The sequence below is a fragment of the Umbelopsis ramanniana genome (genome assembly GCF_025399195.1).
Source record: "Umbelopsis ramanniana AG unplaced genomic scaffold K450scaffold_61, whole genome shotgun sequence".
Classification (NCBI taxonomy): domain Eukaryota; kingdom Fungi; phylum Mucoromycota; class Umbelopsidomycetes; order Umbelopsidales; family Umbelopsidaceae; genus Umbelopsis; species Umbelopsis ramanniana.
In genome coordinates, this window is record NW_026252147.1 from 71,499 (window position 1) to 82,969 (window position 11,471).

An 11,471-nucleotide genomic window follows, 5' to 3' on the forward strand; every position below is an offset into this window, starting at 1 on the left:
TCCGAAGAGTGATCGTCAAGAACATTCCCCGTCATGTTCTGCTCAAACCGGCGCATGCACCTTACAAACTACAGAATCAAGCGTTTGAGCTCGGTGATCGCGTTGTCTTTGCTCAAGATTCCGGAGGTGTCCCGCTCGGTCTAAGAGGCACGGTGATTGGATTTGAAGATAAGCATGTCCAAGTAGTGTTTGACCAGACTTTCATGGGTGGAACCACTATGGGCGGCCAATGCTCTCCTTTCCGTGGCATGACGGTTCCTGCATTCTCAGTCATCAACTTGAGTCAACCGGCATTCTTGAAAACCACACAACCACCACCACCACGCCCTATGAAGCCTCATAGATCCCATAACCAATAAAGAAAATAGTGATGTTTGGTTTCCTTTTTCTTTTAATTTTTGTGAAAGTGTAGCAACAGCGTGGGTTTGGTTGGGGGGTGCCCTTCAACTCAGCAGCAACATAAAGCGGCGTTCGTCACACATTTTTTTTCCTGTCCTTTTTCTTTTTCTCTCTCCAGTTTTTTTTTCTCTTTTCACCTTACATTGAGGAGGATCTTATTGCTCATTGTTTGGTTTTGTTGAAAGCGTGGATACCTCATATACCCTCCAGGCCAGGATGCAATAATGGAAAACACTTCACTGAGTCCAGCTCCTGTTGAAGCTCAAGCGCGTCAGAAACCTTCAGGCACAAAGCGAATCAAGATCAGCCGGGCGTGCGATGAATGTCGTAAAAGAAAGGTAGGTTTTATTGCAATGTCTGAGACTTTGGGCTGGCCTCAAAACATTGGCTAATGCCGTCTAAATACACTGTTTTTTGATACCAGGTAAAATGTGATGGTGCTCAGCCATGCTATCGATGTCGCAAGTCGGAAACTCCATGTATCTTTGTCAAATCTGCCCCACGACGTGGTCCTCCTAAGCAGTATGTAGAGTTATTGGAAACACGATTACGGATGGTTGAAAAAGCTTTGACTTTTCTGGAAAAGTCAAACGATGAGCATAGAGCCATGGGCGATGACGATGAGGCAGACTGGGATCAACCCAAGTATGGTACGCTAGGTTTCATAGCAGCATGTCTATCCCCAAGCGCTTGGTTCTAATCCTCCCCTCCCCCATAGACTCTGTTCCTACAGATATTTACACAGACATATCGGGTCCCATGTGTATCGGTGACATTGGCCAAGCCATGTATGTAGACGAATCCAATACCCAAGACCACCAGTTACTGGAGCGAACGTTGCCGCATTTATCAGATACCCCCATGCTTTCGTCCTTTGCCGTCATCCCTCCTGAACTCATAGATACCTATTTTGATGCGGTTCATCCCCATTTTCCATTGCTACACAAATCATCCTTTTACGCTCGCTTGAACGATCGAAACGCCACCCATTCGCTGATTTTACTGAATGCCATGTGTGCTGTTGCGGCTATTTGGCATCGTCCACCTCTGGCTACCCCAGGAGCCCCAGGCATTCAATTCTATCAACGAGCATTTTATCTCATTGACGATTACGCCGATACACCCCGCATATCCACCATTCAAGCCCTGCTATTATTAATCAAATATCAAGAATACCATCGAAGACCTGGTTTCTTTTGTAGACCTTCCCTGTACATGCAGATGGTCGTACAGATGTGGAATGACCTTGGTCCTATATATCCCCCCAAATACACTACCGATGTTATCGAACTGGAAGTTGGAAAACGTACTTTTTGGATGGCCTATGTCTACGATATGATGATGAGGTAAGGGGCAAATTAGGGTGGACCCTCCATGAGTCGTTTGGAGCCTACATCTGATCATCTTTTTTTTTTTATTTTGGTCACGTAGCGTCGAGCAGGGACGAGAGCCAGGCTTCATGGATATCGACTTCACCCCAGAAGATCCCCCTATAAATACCGAAGAGGATGCAGTCGAACAAACCATCATAGATCATCATCGGTGGATGTTTCAGCTGGCCAAGATCCTCGGTTCAACCCTCAAATTCGTTCGTTTGATGGCGGGTAGACGAAAACCCTCAGTGCAGAGAAGTAAACGTCAAATACTGGAAGAAAATACTCGGTTCTTGACATGTCGGGTCAACCTGGATAACTTTCTTCAGTCGTTACCGTCATCCTTGGTGTATATGCCATCCAACTGTGAGCCGTCTTACCCTTCGGCTAAAGCTACTTTTTCCTCCCCTTTCGCCGCCTTTTTACACATGACATACCATCTGGCGGTCATTTTGCTTCATCGCCCATACACTATGTATCCCTTAATACAGCTGGAAGAACTCGACGCCTCTTATCCACACCGTGAAATCTGTGCAGCGTCTGCATCTCATATCACCCATATCGTATCTGACTTTGTGAACCAAGCCGACACCCAACAGTTTATGCGATGTATTCGAGGTGCCCAACACACCATCCATTGTCTGACGACCGCCATCACTGTACATAGTAGTCTAATGAATACTTCTGTCTCTGACCAAATGGCTCAGGTATCCAAAGAGCAGTACGAATTAACTCTTTCCCTGTTGCGGGACATTGCTATGGAATCACCGTCCCTGGAATTTCAAACAAGGTTCAAAGATGCCGAACTGACCTTTTTATATGGTCAAATGGCAGTGAATCCATCCGATACCACTGGTTCACCTGGCGTTCAGGAGCGACAGGTTACCCCCGCTGCATCGATCCCTGCCCCAACCTCGACGCAAAGCACAGGTCGTCAAACAAGGGCGCAGCAGCAACAAAGACGCAATTCTGGCCCAACCATGACGATGCGCCAGAATAGTGGTGGCTTACCAAGAATGGGGTCTAATATTCCAATGTCCGTGGCAGGAACGGATCGACGCATGAGCGCAATTTCTCCCCAACCTTCTCATACCCCAGCACCGTATTCCATGCTGATGCAATCCAGCGTTGCTCTCATGGGGAATGATGCTGCCAGTCGGTTTGCCGCTATGTTTCAACAACCACCTCAGTGGCGTGGATACCCTGCATCACCACAACAGATGTCAGGCGGACAAAGTGGTGGCGTGATGGATCCAACGGTGCATTCTCGCTTTCTAAACCACCTACCTCCTCATTTCCAACGTCCGTACGATGATTCATCAGCAGCCGCTATGCAAGCGGCCATGATGAACAGCCCTGTGCCTATGCGGACACAATCTGCAACTTACCGGATGGGAAGTGGCGGGTCGGGACGTGCGTCTACCTGGTCGCAAGGCACCGCTCCCATGTACGCATACCCACAACAACAGCAGTCACGGCCCACCTCACAACTGCAAAATAGCGTGGCTGCGTCCGACCCTTTGATGATGTATGGTTCCTACTCACATCAGTTGCTGCCTAACGATGGTGGATCTGTCAACCGATCTTCCAGTTCTAATCCTGGCGGGCCAACTCCTTCACGAACGACCTCCAGTTCAAGGGCAACCCCTTACTCAACCCAGAGAAGACCTGCCACCATCGGTCATCACCGAAGACATACTATATCTGATTCTTCAAAACAAATGACGATTGAAGGACTCTCGGATGACAAATTGTCCCTCTCACGTAGACGAGCGCGTGCCAATACCCGATCTCAGTTGCTGCCTATGACGTATAGTCCTTTGACAGACGGGACAGCTCAAACCGCATCCACCGAGTCCGCCAAACTATCAGCAGCTGCTGCCACCGCGGCATCAGGATCATCGTCATCGCCTTCTTCCTTCAGTCCTGCATCCGACACTCCGTCTGCTATGGTGGAAGATAGTGACATGGCTTTGGATACCCTGGGTGACGATCATGCAGAACCAAAGAACGAAGAGAGTATGATGCGATACTTGATGGATGAATGGGTCCCTCAAACGCCAGATAATTAATGGATGCCGCTCCGGAACTTTATACCATGGTGCTTCCCCTTTGGCTTACTTCCTTCAATTCTTTTTTTGTGAGTTATTTTACTGGCGCATGCATTCATCTTTTTCATAGTCTTCAAATCCAACTTTATCATAGAAATTGCATCACCTTTTTCTTTTTTTTTTTTTTTTTTGGTTCCTGGATGGCATGCAGAATCCCAGGAGCATGTACATACTGTTTTATTGGCGTGGCTATCCACATCGGTTGGGATTATGTTTTGGCTACCTTTTACGTGAAAACAGGTTGTTTAAGATGAAGGCAAAGAAAACATGAAAGAAATAAACAACACATTATGAAGTTATTTTTACATGGCTGCTCGATATTCATTCAGGGTCGGAATGCGGAACCTCTAATTCTAGTCCAGGTGGAAGCAAAAAGTACTCGGAAGTAAGTAGACCAATAAGGTGCGTATGAAAGAGCAACCCATCTGGAAAGAAAGGCCGAACCATTTAGCCTGGAGGGATTGGTGAATATGACTCGGTACAACCGCTCCAATCCAGGATAGCATTGGTCTGTATAAGAAGGTCATATACTTTAATGCTGCTGGGGACACTGCTTGTTGGTTAACAGACCGACGGAAAATCTGATAACGAAATCAGGTGATTTCCTCATGATTGGGAAATTCCGTCCTTTGTTCCTTGGATTCTCCACATTTCTCACCTTTCTACTCGTACAATGCCAGAAGGTTCCGGAAATACAATGCCGCCCATGATGCCTCCTCACCCCGGCCTCGATATGATTTCAGACAACTATGATGATCTGAAGAAGAAGTGCCCTGCTTTCGCTTCCGGCTGTCCATACGCCAAGACCGAAGAATTCAATACATTGGCTGCCAGCGTTGGCGACATTTCGAAATGGTAGGTCATTCTGTTACATGGTCCATGATGGCTGCGCTGCCTAAACACACTTTCCTAACGACTCTGCCATTGCTCTCTTTGAATTAGCCCGGCTTTCCAAGAAGGTATGTGAAACAACTTAAGCTTTCATACCAAACCTGACTTTGCCCTGACCAATGAAATTTTAGGTTGTCCCTTTTCTGACAAGTCAAAGGAAGAGCTGGCCGTTCTGATTGAGTCTGTCCCCAAAGAACATCCTCTTATTAACCCGCACGGTAATGATCATGTCTGCCCTTCTTCCCCTTAAATTAACGTGGGTGTCTAACTCCTGAATTAGAGCTACCATCTTGTCATGAAGGAGAGCTTCTTGTCCAAGCTTTGAATGCTTTCTTGAGCCAAATTCGTCAAGAGTCTGATATCATTCAAGATGGTCACTCTGCCCACAAGCAGCCTGATCCCATTGTATTTTTGGAAGATCCTCAACTTGCAGGTGCTATGCGTGAAGGAACCAAAGCCGTCCACAAAGCCGCCGAGAACTCTGTCTTCACAAAGTAGGTCTTGTCTTAATTAGCACTGTTGTCTCTCTCAATGACTAACCATCGTTCACAGGCGCTTCCTCCGCGGTCAAATCAATCGCGACGAATATGGACGATACATCAACTCACTGTACTTTGTTTACAAGTATGTATAGTCTACAGTCTCATACCGCTGACAACACTTTCTAAACAAAAAAAAATGATCGTTTTCATGTTTGCAGCTCCATGGAAGGGCTCCTTGAGAAACATAAAGAGCATCCTACTGTGAAGCTTATTTACTTCCCTACTGAGGTCAATCGTAAGCAGTCTTTGCTGCAAGGTAATGGAAAAATATTCAAATATCGGCAGCATGCTTTTTTCTGTTATCCTAACACTTGCTGCCAATCCCTAGATCTTGAATACTACTATGGCAAAGACCAGGTTCCAGATCTCATTGCCTTGGATAAAATGACTCCTGCAGTCAAGGAATATGTGGACGCCATGGAGTCAGCTTGCGCAAAGAACCCTGCATTGTTGATTGCTCACAGCTATTCTCGATATTTGGGAGATCTTTCAGGTGAGCACGCTAACACATGTCTGTAGTTCGCTATGCTTGCTACTCAGCTGACCTTTGAACCTTTTTTTCTTTACCTCCCAATAGGTGGTCAGATTTTGGCAAAGAGATTGAAGACTCATATTTTCCATTTGTCCGAGAAAGATGCCGAATGGGATACCACCGAAGGATTGAACTTTTATCATTTTGAAGCCATCGGCAATGTACCTGAGTTCAAGGAGATGTACAGAGAACGTCTTAACGCTGCCAAAGTCGATGCTCCCACCAGAGGTAACTTGAAACAGGATGAAACTGCTGACCTCAAACGAATACTCACTAACACTTATTCATCGAACAGATTTGGTGGTGACTGAAGCTGTAAAGTCTTTCCAATTGAACATTGCGTTGTTTGATGAAGTTGAGGAATTGTCGCAAAAGCACTTGTTGGCTCCTACTTTATTGCGCGGCGAGATCAATGTCCCTGAGCCCGCTGGATTACCCAAGTCTCACGAGAAGAGATCAAAGAAATCATGGACCATTGCTACCTCCGTCGCCGTTGCTGTTGCTGCTGTTGCTGTTGGAGCCTTGATCTACAAGAGAGTCCAGAAAGCATAAGTGTTGCCAAGGTCATGGTGATTTCTAGGCCGTTTTTTCTTTTCTATATTTCCTCGATCCGAAACGTTATAGCGAGCTTTGCCTCTAAAGTAGCGATCATTGAGTGAATATGTCTATGTTGTATTTGATGCATGCATTTTCATACTCTTACCCTCCTATACTGTATTGATATCTTCTACCTCCCAACTCGTTAAACCAACCCCATTGATCATTAGACGTGCCCACCAAGCACAAAACCATAATCACAAATAAAGGAACCATAAAAATCAAAGAAAAAAAAAATATTATCCAAACAAAACAAACCAACTCCCATGACAAAAGTTCATTCTCAAACTGCGTATCAATGTTAAACCGCAATCATTGTTTCAGGGACAAATAAAATCACTGTCAATATAGCCTTCAGTACTATCACTTTCCTATCGTCATATTGGCCGCTGGTATCGGTTGGCTCTGGCAATAAGGGGACGGCATGCCCTGTCCCCTATAATTATCCCTACAGCCTGGATGTTACGTTTAGGCAATGGAGGTATCGCATTATTTCCACAATGGGCAGCAGCCAACTTGGTGCCTCGTGACGTTTCCATTTACACAAGTTTGAAAGCTCTGGAATGACGGATTCACTCTGCCCCGCAGGTTTTGCCTCTTCATTCGATAGAGCGTCCAGGGCACTCATCATTTCGCATTGTACTCTCCTTGCTTGCATGCAGTTGTTCAGTGCGTATGCAAACTGCATGTGCTTTACCGATGTCTTTGCCGGGTGTGCGTCATGGTGAATCCCTGTAAGGGGAGATGGAAAGAAAGCCTATCCCGAAAGCTTACTTTTTTGGTTTTTTTGGCGGTAGCATGCTCGATCTATCATGAGCCTTTGTTTTGAAACTGGTGCCACAACATCTTCGTTCGCCCTGAGGGATAAAAAAGACCATAATGTGTGTTGGATGAGTTGCTCCATGGATGATACCATTTTCGTTAAATGACCTAAATATATGCCGCATACGTTAACATTGTACTGCATCATTTGGCTGTTGAGCCTGCCTGCCTGACCTTAGCTTACTTTGAACATTTCCATCTGCCCTAACCGCCTCCGCAATGGACGGCTATAAACTCCTTTCCCCTTGATTGCCTCTGTCTTTACTCATCTTTCCGGAAATCATCAATACCTCGCGCTCTCCTGGTCTCATATCCCTTTTTTTCTTTTCTTTACTGATTTTTTGACAGAAAAAAAATAATAATTACGAAACACTCACTACCTTATAAGCTTTTTTTATTCTTATTTCCATCGTACTTTTCTACATTGTTCATTTTTCTTTTCGTGCTTGGGTTATAGTCACCTTTCCCCGTATTGCACACATGTATCTCGCCAGCTCTTTTCTTGTCATGCTCATCACTTTCTTTGCATCCCTATCAACTGCAGCACCCATATATCGCATGGAGCTACATTACCAACAAATAAAGCAAGGACTTCAGTCGAACACCGTTCGGCAATCCATGAACCAAGCGAATACAGCTATCGCCAACTACCTTGACCCGGAGATTTGGCCAGAGAGTGCTTCTGAACCCCGAATCAATATATTTGCAGACGTCCTCAAGCAGATCCGTCAATTACCACATCAGCTGTTGACTCCTCCCGCAGACATAAAAGAAAGGTTCGCTCGAAACACTCGAGATGAACTTGGCTATGCAGAGTGGTTAGTGGAAATCACCTTGTAAGTTGCCACAGAAGATAATGTTCCTCGACATGTAGTCCTATCACAGATTCCCAAACACAACAACTTCATGCTCCATAACTTATTGTTTTTGTATTCCTTGTTTCCCCCTTATAATTTTTCGTCGTCTTTTATTTTGATTTTTTCTCCTTTCACCCCAAAGTGTATTATCGTAAAAAAAAGTTGTGGCTAGTCACAATAGTTGCCTGTTTGCAGACAGTATCGTTACAGCTAATTTTTTCGTAACCCGTAGTAATAATAAACTCCTACAATGGCAAGGGTAGCTACAGCTGGGGTGAGGTCTAACTGAACAATAAGGTAGATCCAGATGGTGGCAAGGCCAGGAGCGCGTAGCATTTGACCCATGGAGGGGGATTTATGAACTGTGTACAATAAGAAAGCTCCCACCACAAGACTTGAAATCGCCATCAATGCTTGCATCGTCCGGGTCGCCTTGTAGCGATTGGTGATATATATCAGTGGTATCAACGCTAAAAGGGGATGCCCCCAACCAAAATTAGCCGTCGCATTATCACAAAACCGACGAAATGGATATTCACCTGGTAAAACGTGAAGCATACGCCAGGGTAATTGCCCATAGCTCCATGGTTCACTGTATTGGACTTGGACTGTGACCTCGAATGTGGCAAACAAAAAGCTGAATGGTAGGGCTAGAAATATGGCTTGTAGTGCAAAATCAAGTGTAGTGGCATCTGAATCTTCTTCCATCGATGAAGTAGTAGCGACTTGTTTCAAAACGCCACTTTGTTCAATGATATTCCATTTATCCGTATCTGAAATATCGTCCTGGCCTTTTTGCTTTGGAATCTGTTTGATGAGGGGTTCTTTGTTTTGTTGTTTCCGTGATCGGATCGTAGTCATGACTTGAACAAGAAGTTGGCAGGCGTTTTTTCAGAGGCCGCCGTTCGTTCTTCAGGTACCAAACCCCCCAATGTCTGAGAAGCCAAAGAGAACATCCACTCTGGCATCCCTCGGAATTGCCCCAGGTGCAGCCACGCCACCACCTGCAGCTGCTAAAAAGCCTGCAACCAAGCCAGCTGTTCCAAAGCAAACGACAGCCACCAGTCCACGCCCTGTTGTGAAAGCAACAGATGGACGATCTACACCAGCAAAAACGACACGTCCAGCCGCAGCGCCTGTAAAACCAGCTGTGCCTCGAGCTCCAAGACCCTCGGTTGAAGGCACTCGATCACCAGCCCCTACAGCCAGAACTCCAGTCACCAAAGCAACCGGCTCAACCACCACGCGTGCTGCCACCGCCTCGGCTGGAACACGCACGGCTTCGTCACTTGGAGCAAAGGTAGCAGGATCAACAACCACTAGACCCAGCGCCACGCCAGGCACATCTGCCAGAAGACCTGTGGCTTCATCCGTCACCCCGGTCCCTGCCACGTCTGCCGCCAGAAAGGCTTCCGTAACTCCTCGCGTTGCTTCGGGTTCTTCAGCAACCACTAATGCTGCAGCCAAGCCAACTGCAAGTGAGGTTGTGAAAAATCTAAAGCAAAAGGTGAGTAGCACATTGTTTCGACCTACATGTGGGGACTAAATTCTAAATCGGTGTTGTTACGACTTTTAGAATGAGGAGATGCAAAATGAGATCCAATCTAGAGACTCCGTCATAAAGGAATTGGAGGACAAGTTGCGCAAATATGAAGAAAAGGAGCAAAGCGAGAAGCAAGAAGTCGTGATGGCAGAGAATCCATCGGAAGACGTGGATGCTGAAGAGGACTCTGAAGATGTCAAGGAGACTGACATTGCCACTGCAGAAGCAGTCGAGCATGAAGAAACTCCCGCTTCAACCACCAAGGATGACTCGGCCGCGGAGGAGCTTGAGCAATTGCGAGCAAAGTTGAGCGAAAGTGAAACTACTATTGCAGAGTTGAAAGACGAACACCAAAAGGTAGTCGACAGCCTTCAATCTGAGCACGCACAGGCAGTTGATGCTCTTAAGCTGGAGCTGGAAACTACTTTGGCCAGAGAAAAGTCCGCCGCCGACAACGCTATCACCCTCGATCACCTCAAGGAGGAGCATGCTAAACAGTTGAAGGAATTGGAAGAGAAGAGCAACCTTGCCATTGTTCAATTTGAAGAAAAGGAACATCGACATGCAAAGGATATGGAAACCTTGTTGAAGCAGCACTATGAAGAACTTGAAAAGGTGAAAGAGGACCAAAAGGTAAGCACTGTTCAGATTTGAGTAGTGTGATTTGGAAGAAAAGTCAGAGTATTTAAGTACGAGCTCTCATTGTAGCTGGAATCGGAATCCAGTCATCAGCATGAAATCAATGAGCTTGTGAAGAAGCACACTGAAGAATTGAATGAAAAGTTGAAAGAACAGGTCGACAGACTGGAACGAGAAAAGGCTGAGCTTATTGCCGCCCATAATGGTGCGGTCAAAAAACTTGACGAAGAGTACACCAGCGCATTGGAAACTTTCAAGATCGAAAGGCAAAACGAACAGGATCAACTCGAACCCATCAAGCAAGCCACACAGGAACTTGAAAATAAATTGAAAGCTCAAGAAGAGGAGAAAGAAAACATCATCCAGTCGCTGAAGGACGAACACAAGAAGGAGATCAAGTACCTCAAGGCAGATCATGAAAGCCAACTTGGTGACATCCGATCAGAAATTCAGGTATAACTTGGCTGTGATATTGAACCGCGACATAAAAAGATTTAAATCCATCACTGACGAATGTACGCTTTTATCAGATATCCATTTCCAATGCGCATGAAAAGGAGCTTTCTGACTTGCGCGTAGAGCAGGATAAGAAACTAAAAGAAATGGAAATCCACTTCCAAGAAAAAGCGCGAGCTTTGGAAAGTGAACACGCTCAGATTCAAAGCTCTCATCGTAGGGAACTGGAGGAGCTCAAGATTCGGCATAAGAACGAAAGTGAAGGCGAATTCGAAGATCGCATCTCGTCCATGCGCATCAAATACGAGAACCAAATTTCACAGCTGAAGACTGATCTTGAAAGCAAGACGACTGAGGTGGCTAAGCTTGCTTCACAAGCCGAACGTAAGGTGGAGAATGGCGAAAAGGAAGTTGATCAGAAAGCCATCCGCAAGTGGATTGAAACTTCTCTACGGTCCGAGTTCGACCAGAAACTAGACGCTTTGAAGATTGAGCATCAAAATGAGCTAGAGAGGTTGAAATCCCTCCACAGTCAAGAGATAGAGTCAGTGGCTGCTACATCATCCCAAGGAACGGAAGATATCAAGGCTGACATCAGATCAGACCTGGCCAACGAGTATGAAGCAAAAATGCAAAATCTCATCAACATACATAATGAAGAACTAAGAACATTGAAGTCCAAGCAAAGTGATGATCAAAAGATGCTGGC

At 45.8% G+C, this 11,471-nt stretch overlaps 5 protein-coding genes across 5 annotated transcripts; 4 read left to right on the plus strand and 1 right to left on the minus strand.

Annotated features, from left to right (window-relative positions):
* Positions 1-491: 491 nt before the first annotated feature.
* Positions 492-4,200, plus strand: K450DRAFT_255980 (uncharacterized protein). The gene is made up of 5 exons (XM_051591425.1): positions 492-737; positions 824-1,049; positions 1,118-1,745; positions 1,831-3,677; positions 3,711-4,200. The coding sequence occupies exons 1-5, from the start codon at positions 624-626 to the stop codon at positions 3,842-3,844; spliced, it is 2,949 nt and encodes a 982-aa protein (XP_051441638.1). The 5' UTR covers positions 492-623; the 3' UTR covers positions 3,845-4,200.
* A 777-nt stretch (positions 4,201-4,977) lies between these two features.
* K450DRAFT_255995 (uncharacterized protein) lies at positions 4,978-6,774 on the plus strand. The gene is made up of 7 exons (XM_051591426.1): positions 4,978-5,268; positions 5,327-5,398; positions 5,475-5,551; positions 5,645-5,809; positions 5,894-6,076; positions 6,144-6,507; positions 6,562-6,774. Exons 1-6 carry the CDS (start codon positions 5,213-5,215, stop codon positions 6,398-6,400), a joined length of 810 nt encoding a protein of 269 aa, XP_051441639.1. The 5' UTR covers positions 4,978-5,212; the 3' UTR covers positions 6,401-6,507; positions 6,562-6,774.
* A 973-nt stretch (positions 6,775-7,747) lies between these two features.
* K450DRAFT_201856 (uncharacterized protein) lies at positions 7,748-8,107 on the plus strand (the record flags this gene model as incomplete). Its single annotated transcript, XM_051584677.1, has 1 exon — positions 7,748-8,107. The coding sequence occupies one exon, from the start codon at positions 7,748-7,750 to the stop codon at positions 8,105-8,107; it is 360 nt and encodes a 119-aa protein (XP_051441640.1).
* A 245-nt stretch (positions 8,108-8,352) lies between these two features.
* On the minus strand, positions 8,353-8,907 carry K450DRAFT_159068 (uncharacterized protein; the record flags this gene model as incomplete). Its single annotated transcript, XM_051583994.1, has 2 exons — positions 8,353-8,594; positions 8,664-8,907. Coding segments are annotated over 2 exons (486 nt in total), but the record flags the coding sequence as incomplete, so codon positions are not given.
* Positions 8,908-9,002: 95 nt separating this feature from the next.
* Positions 9,003-9,794, plus strand: K450DRAFT_256003 (uncharacterized protein). The gene has a single exon (XM_051591427.1). It carries the CDS (start codon positions 9,056-9,058, stop codon positions 9,668-9,670), a length of 615 nt encoding a protein of 204 aa, XP_051441642.1. The 5' UTR covers positions 9,003-9,055; the 3' UTR covers positions 9,671-9,794.
* The last annotated feature ends 1,677 nt before the right edge of the window (positions 9,795-11,471 follow it).

Coding starts and splice junctions, on each gene's coding strand:
- K450DRAFT_256003 (XM_051591427.1), top strand. CDS start 9,056: ATGTCTGAGAAGCCAAAGAGAACATCCACTCTGGCATCCCTCGGAATT.
- K450DRAFT_255980 (XM_051591425.1), top strand. CDS start 624: ATGGAAAACACTTCACTGAGTCCAGCTCCTGTTGAAGCTCAAGCGCGT. Junction 738..823: donor ATGAATGTCGTAAAAGAAAG/GTAGGTTTTATT, acceptor TTTTGATACCAG/GTAAAATGTGATGGTGCTCA. Junction 1,050..1,117: donor CTGGGATCAACCCAAGTATG/GTACGCTAGGTT, acceptor CCTCCCCCATAG/ACTCTGTTCCTACAGATATT.
- K450DRAFT_255995 (XM_051591426.1), top strand. CDS start 5,213: ATGCGTGAAGGAACCAAAGCCGTCCACAAAGCCGCCGAGAACTCTGTC. Junction 5,810..5,893: donor ATATTTGGGAGATCTTTCAG/GTGAGCACGCTA, acceptor ACCTCCCAATAG/GTGGTCAGATTTTGGCAAAG. Junction 6,077..6,143: donor AGTCGATGCTCCCACCAGAG/GTAACTTGAAAC, acceptor TTCATCGAACAG/ATTTGGTGGTGACTGAAGCT.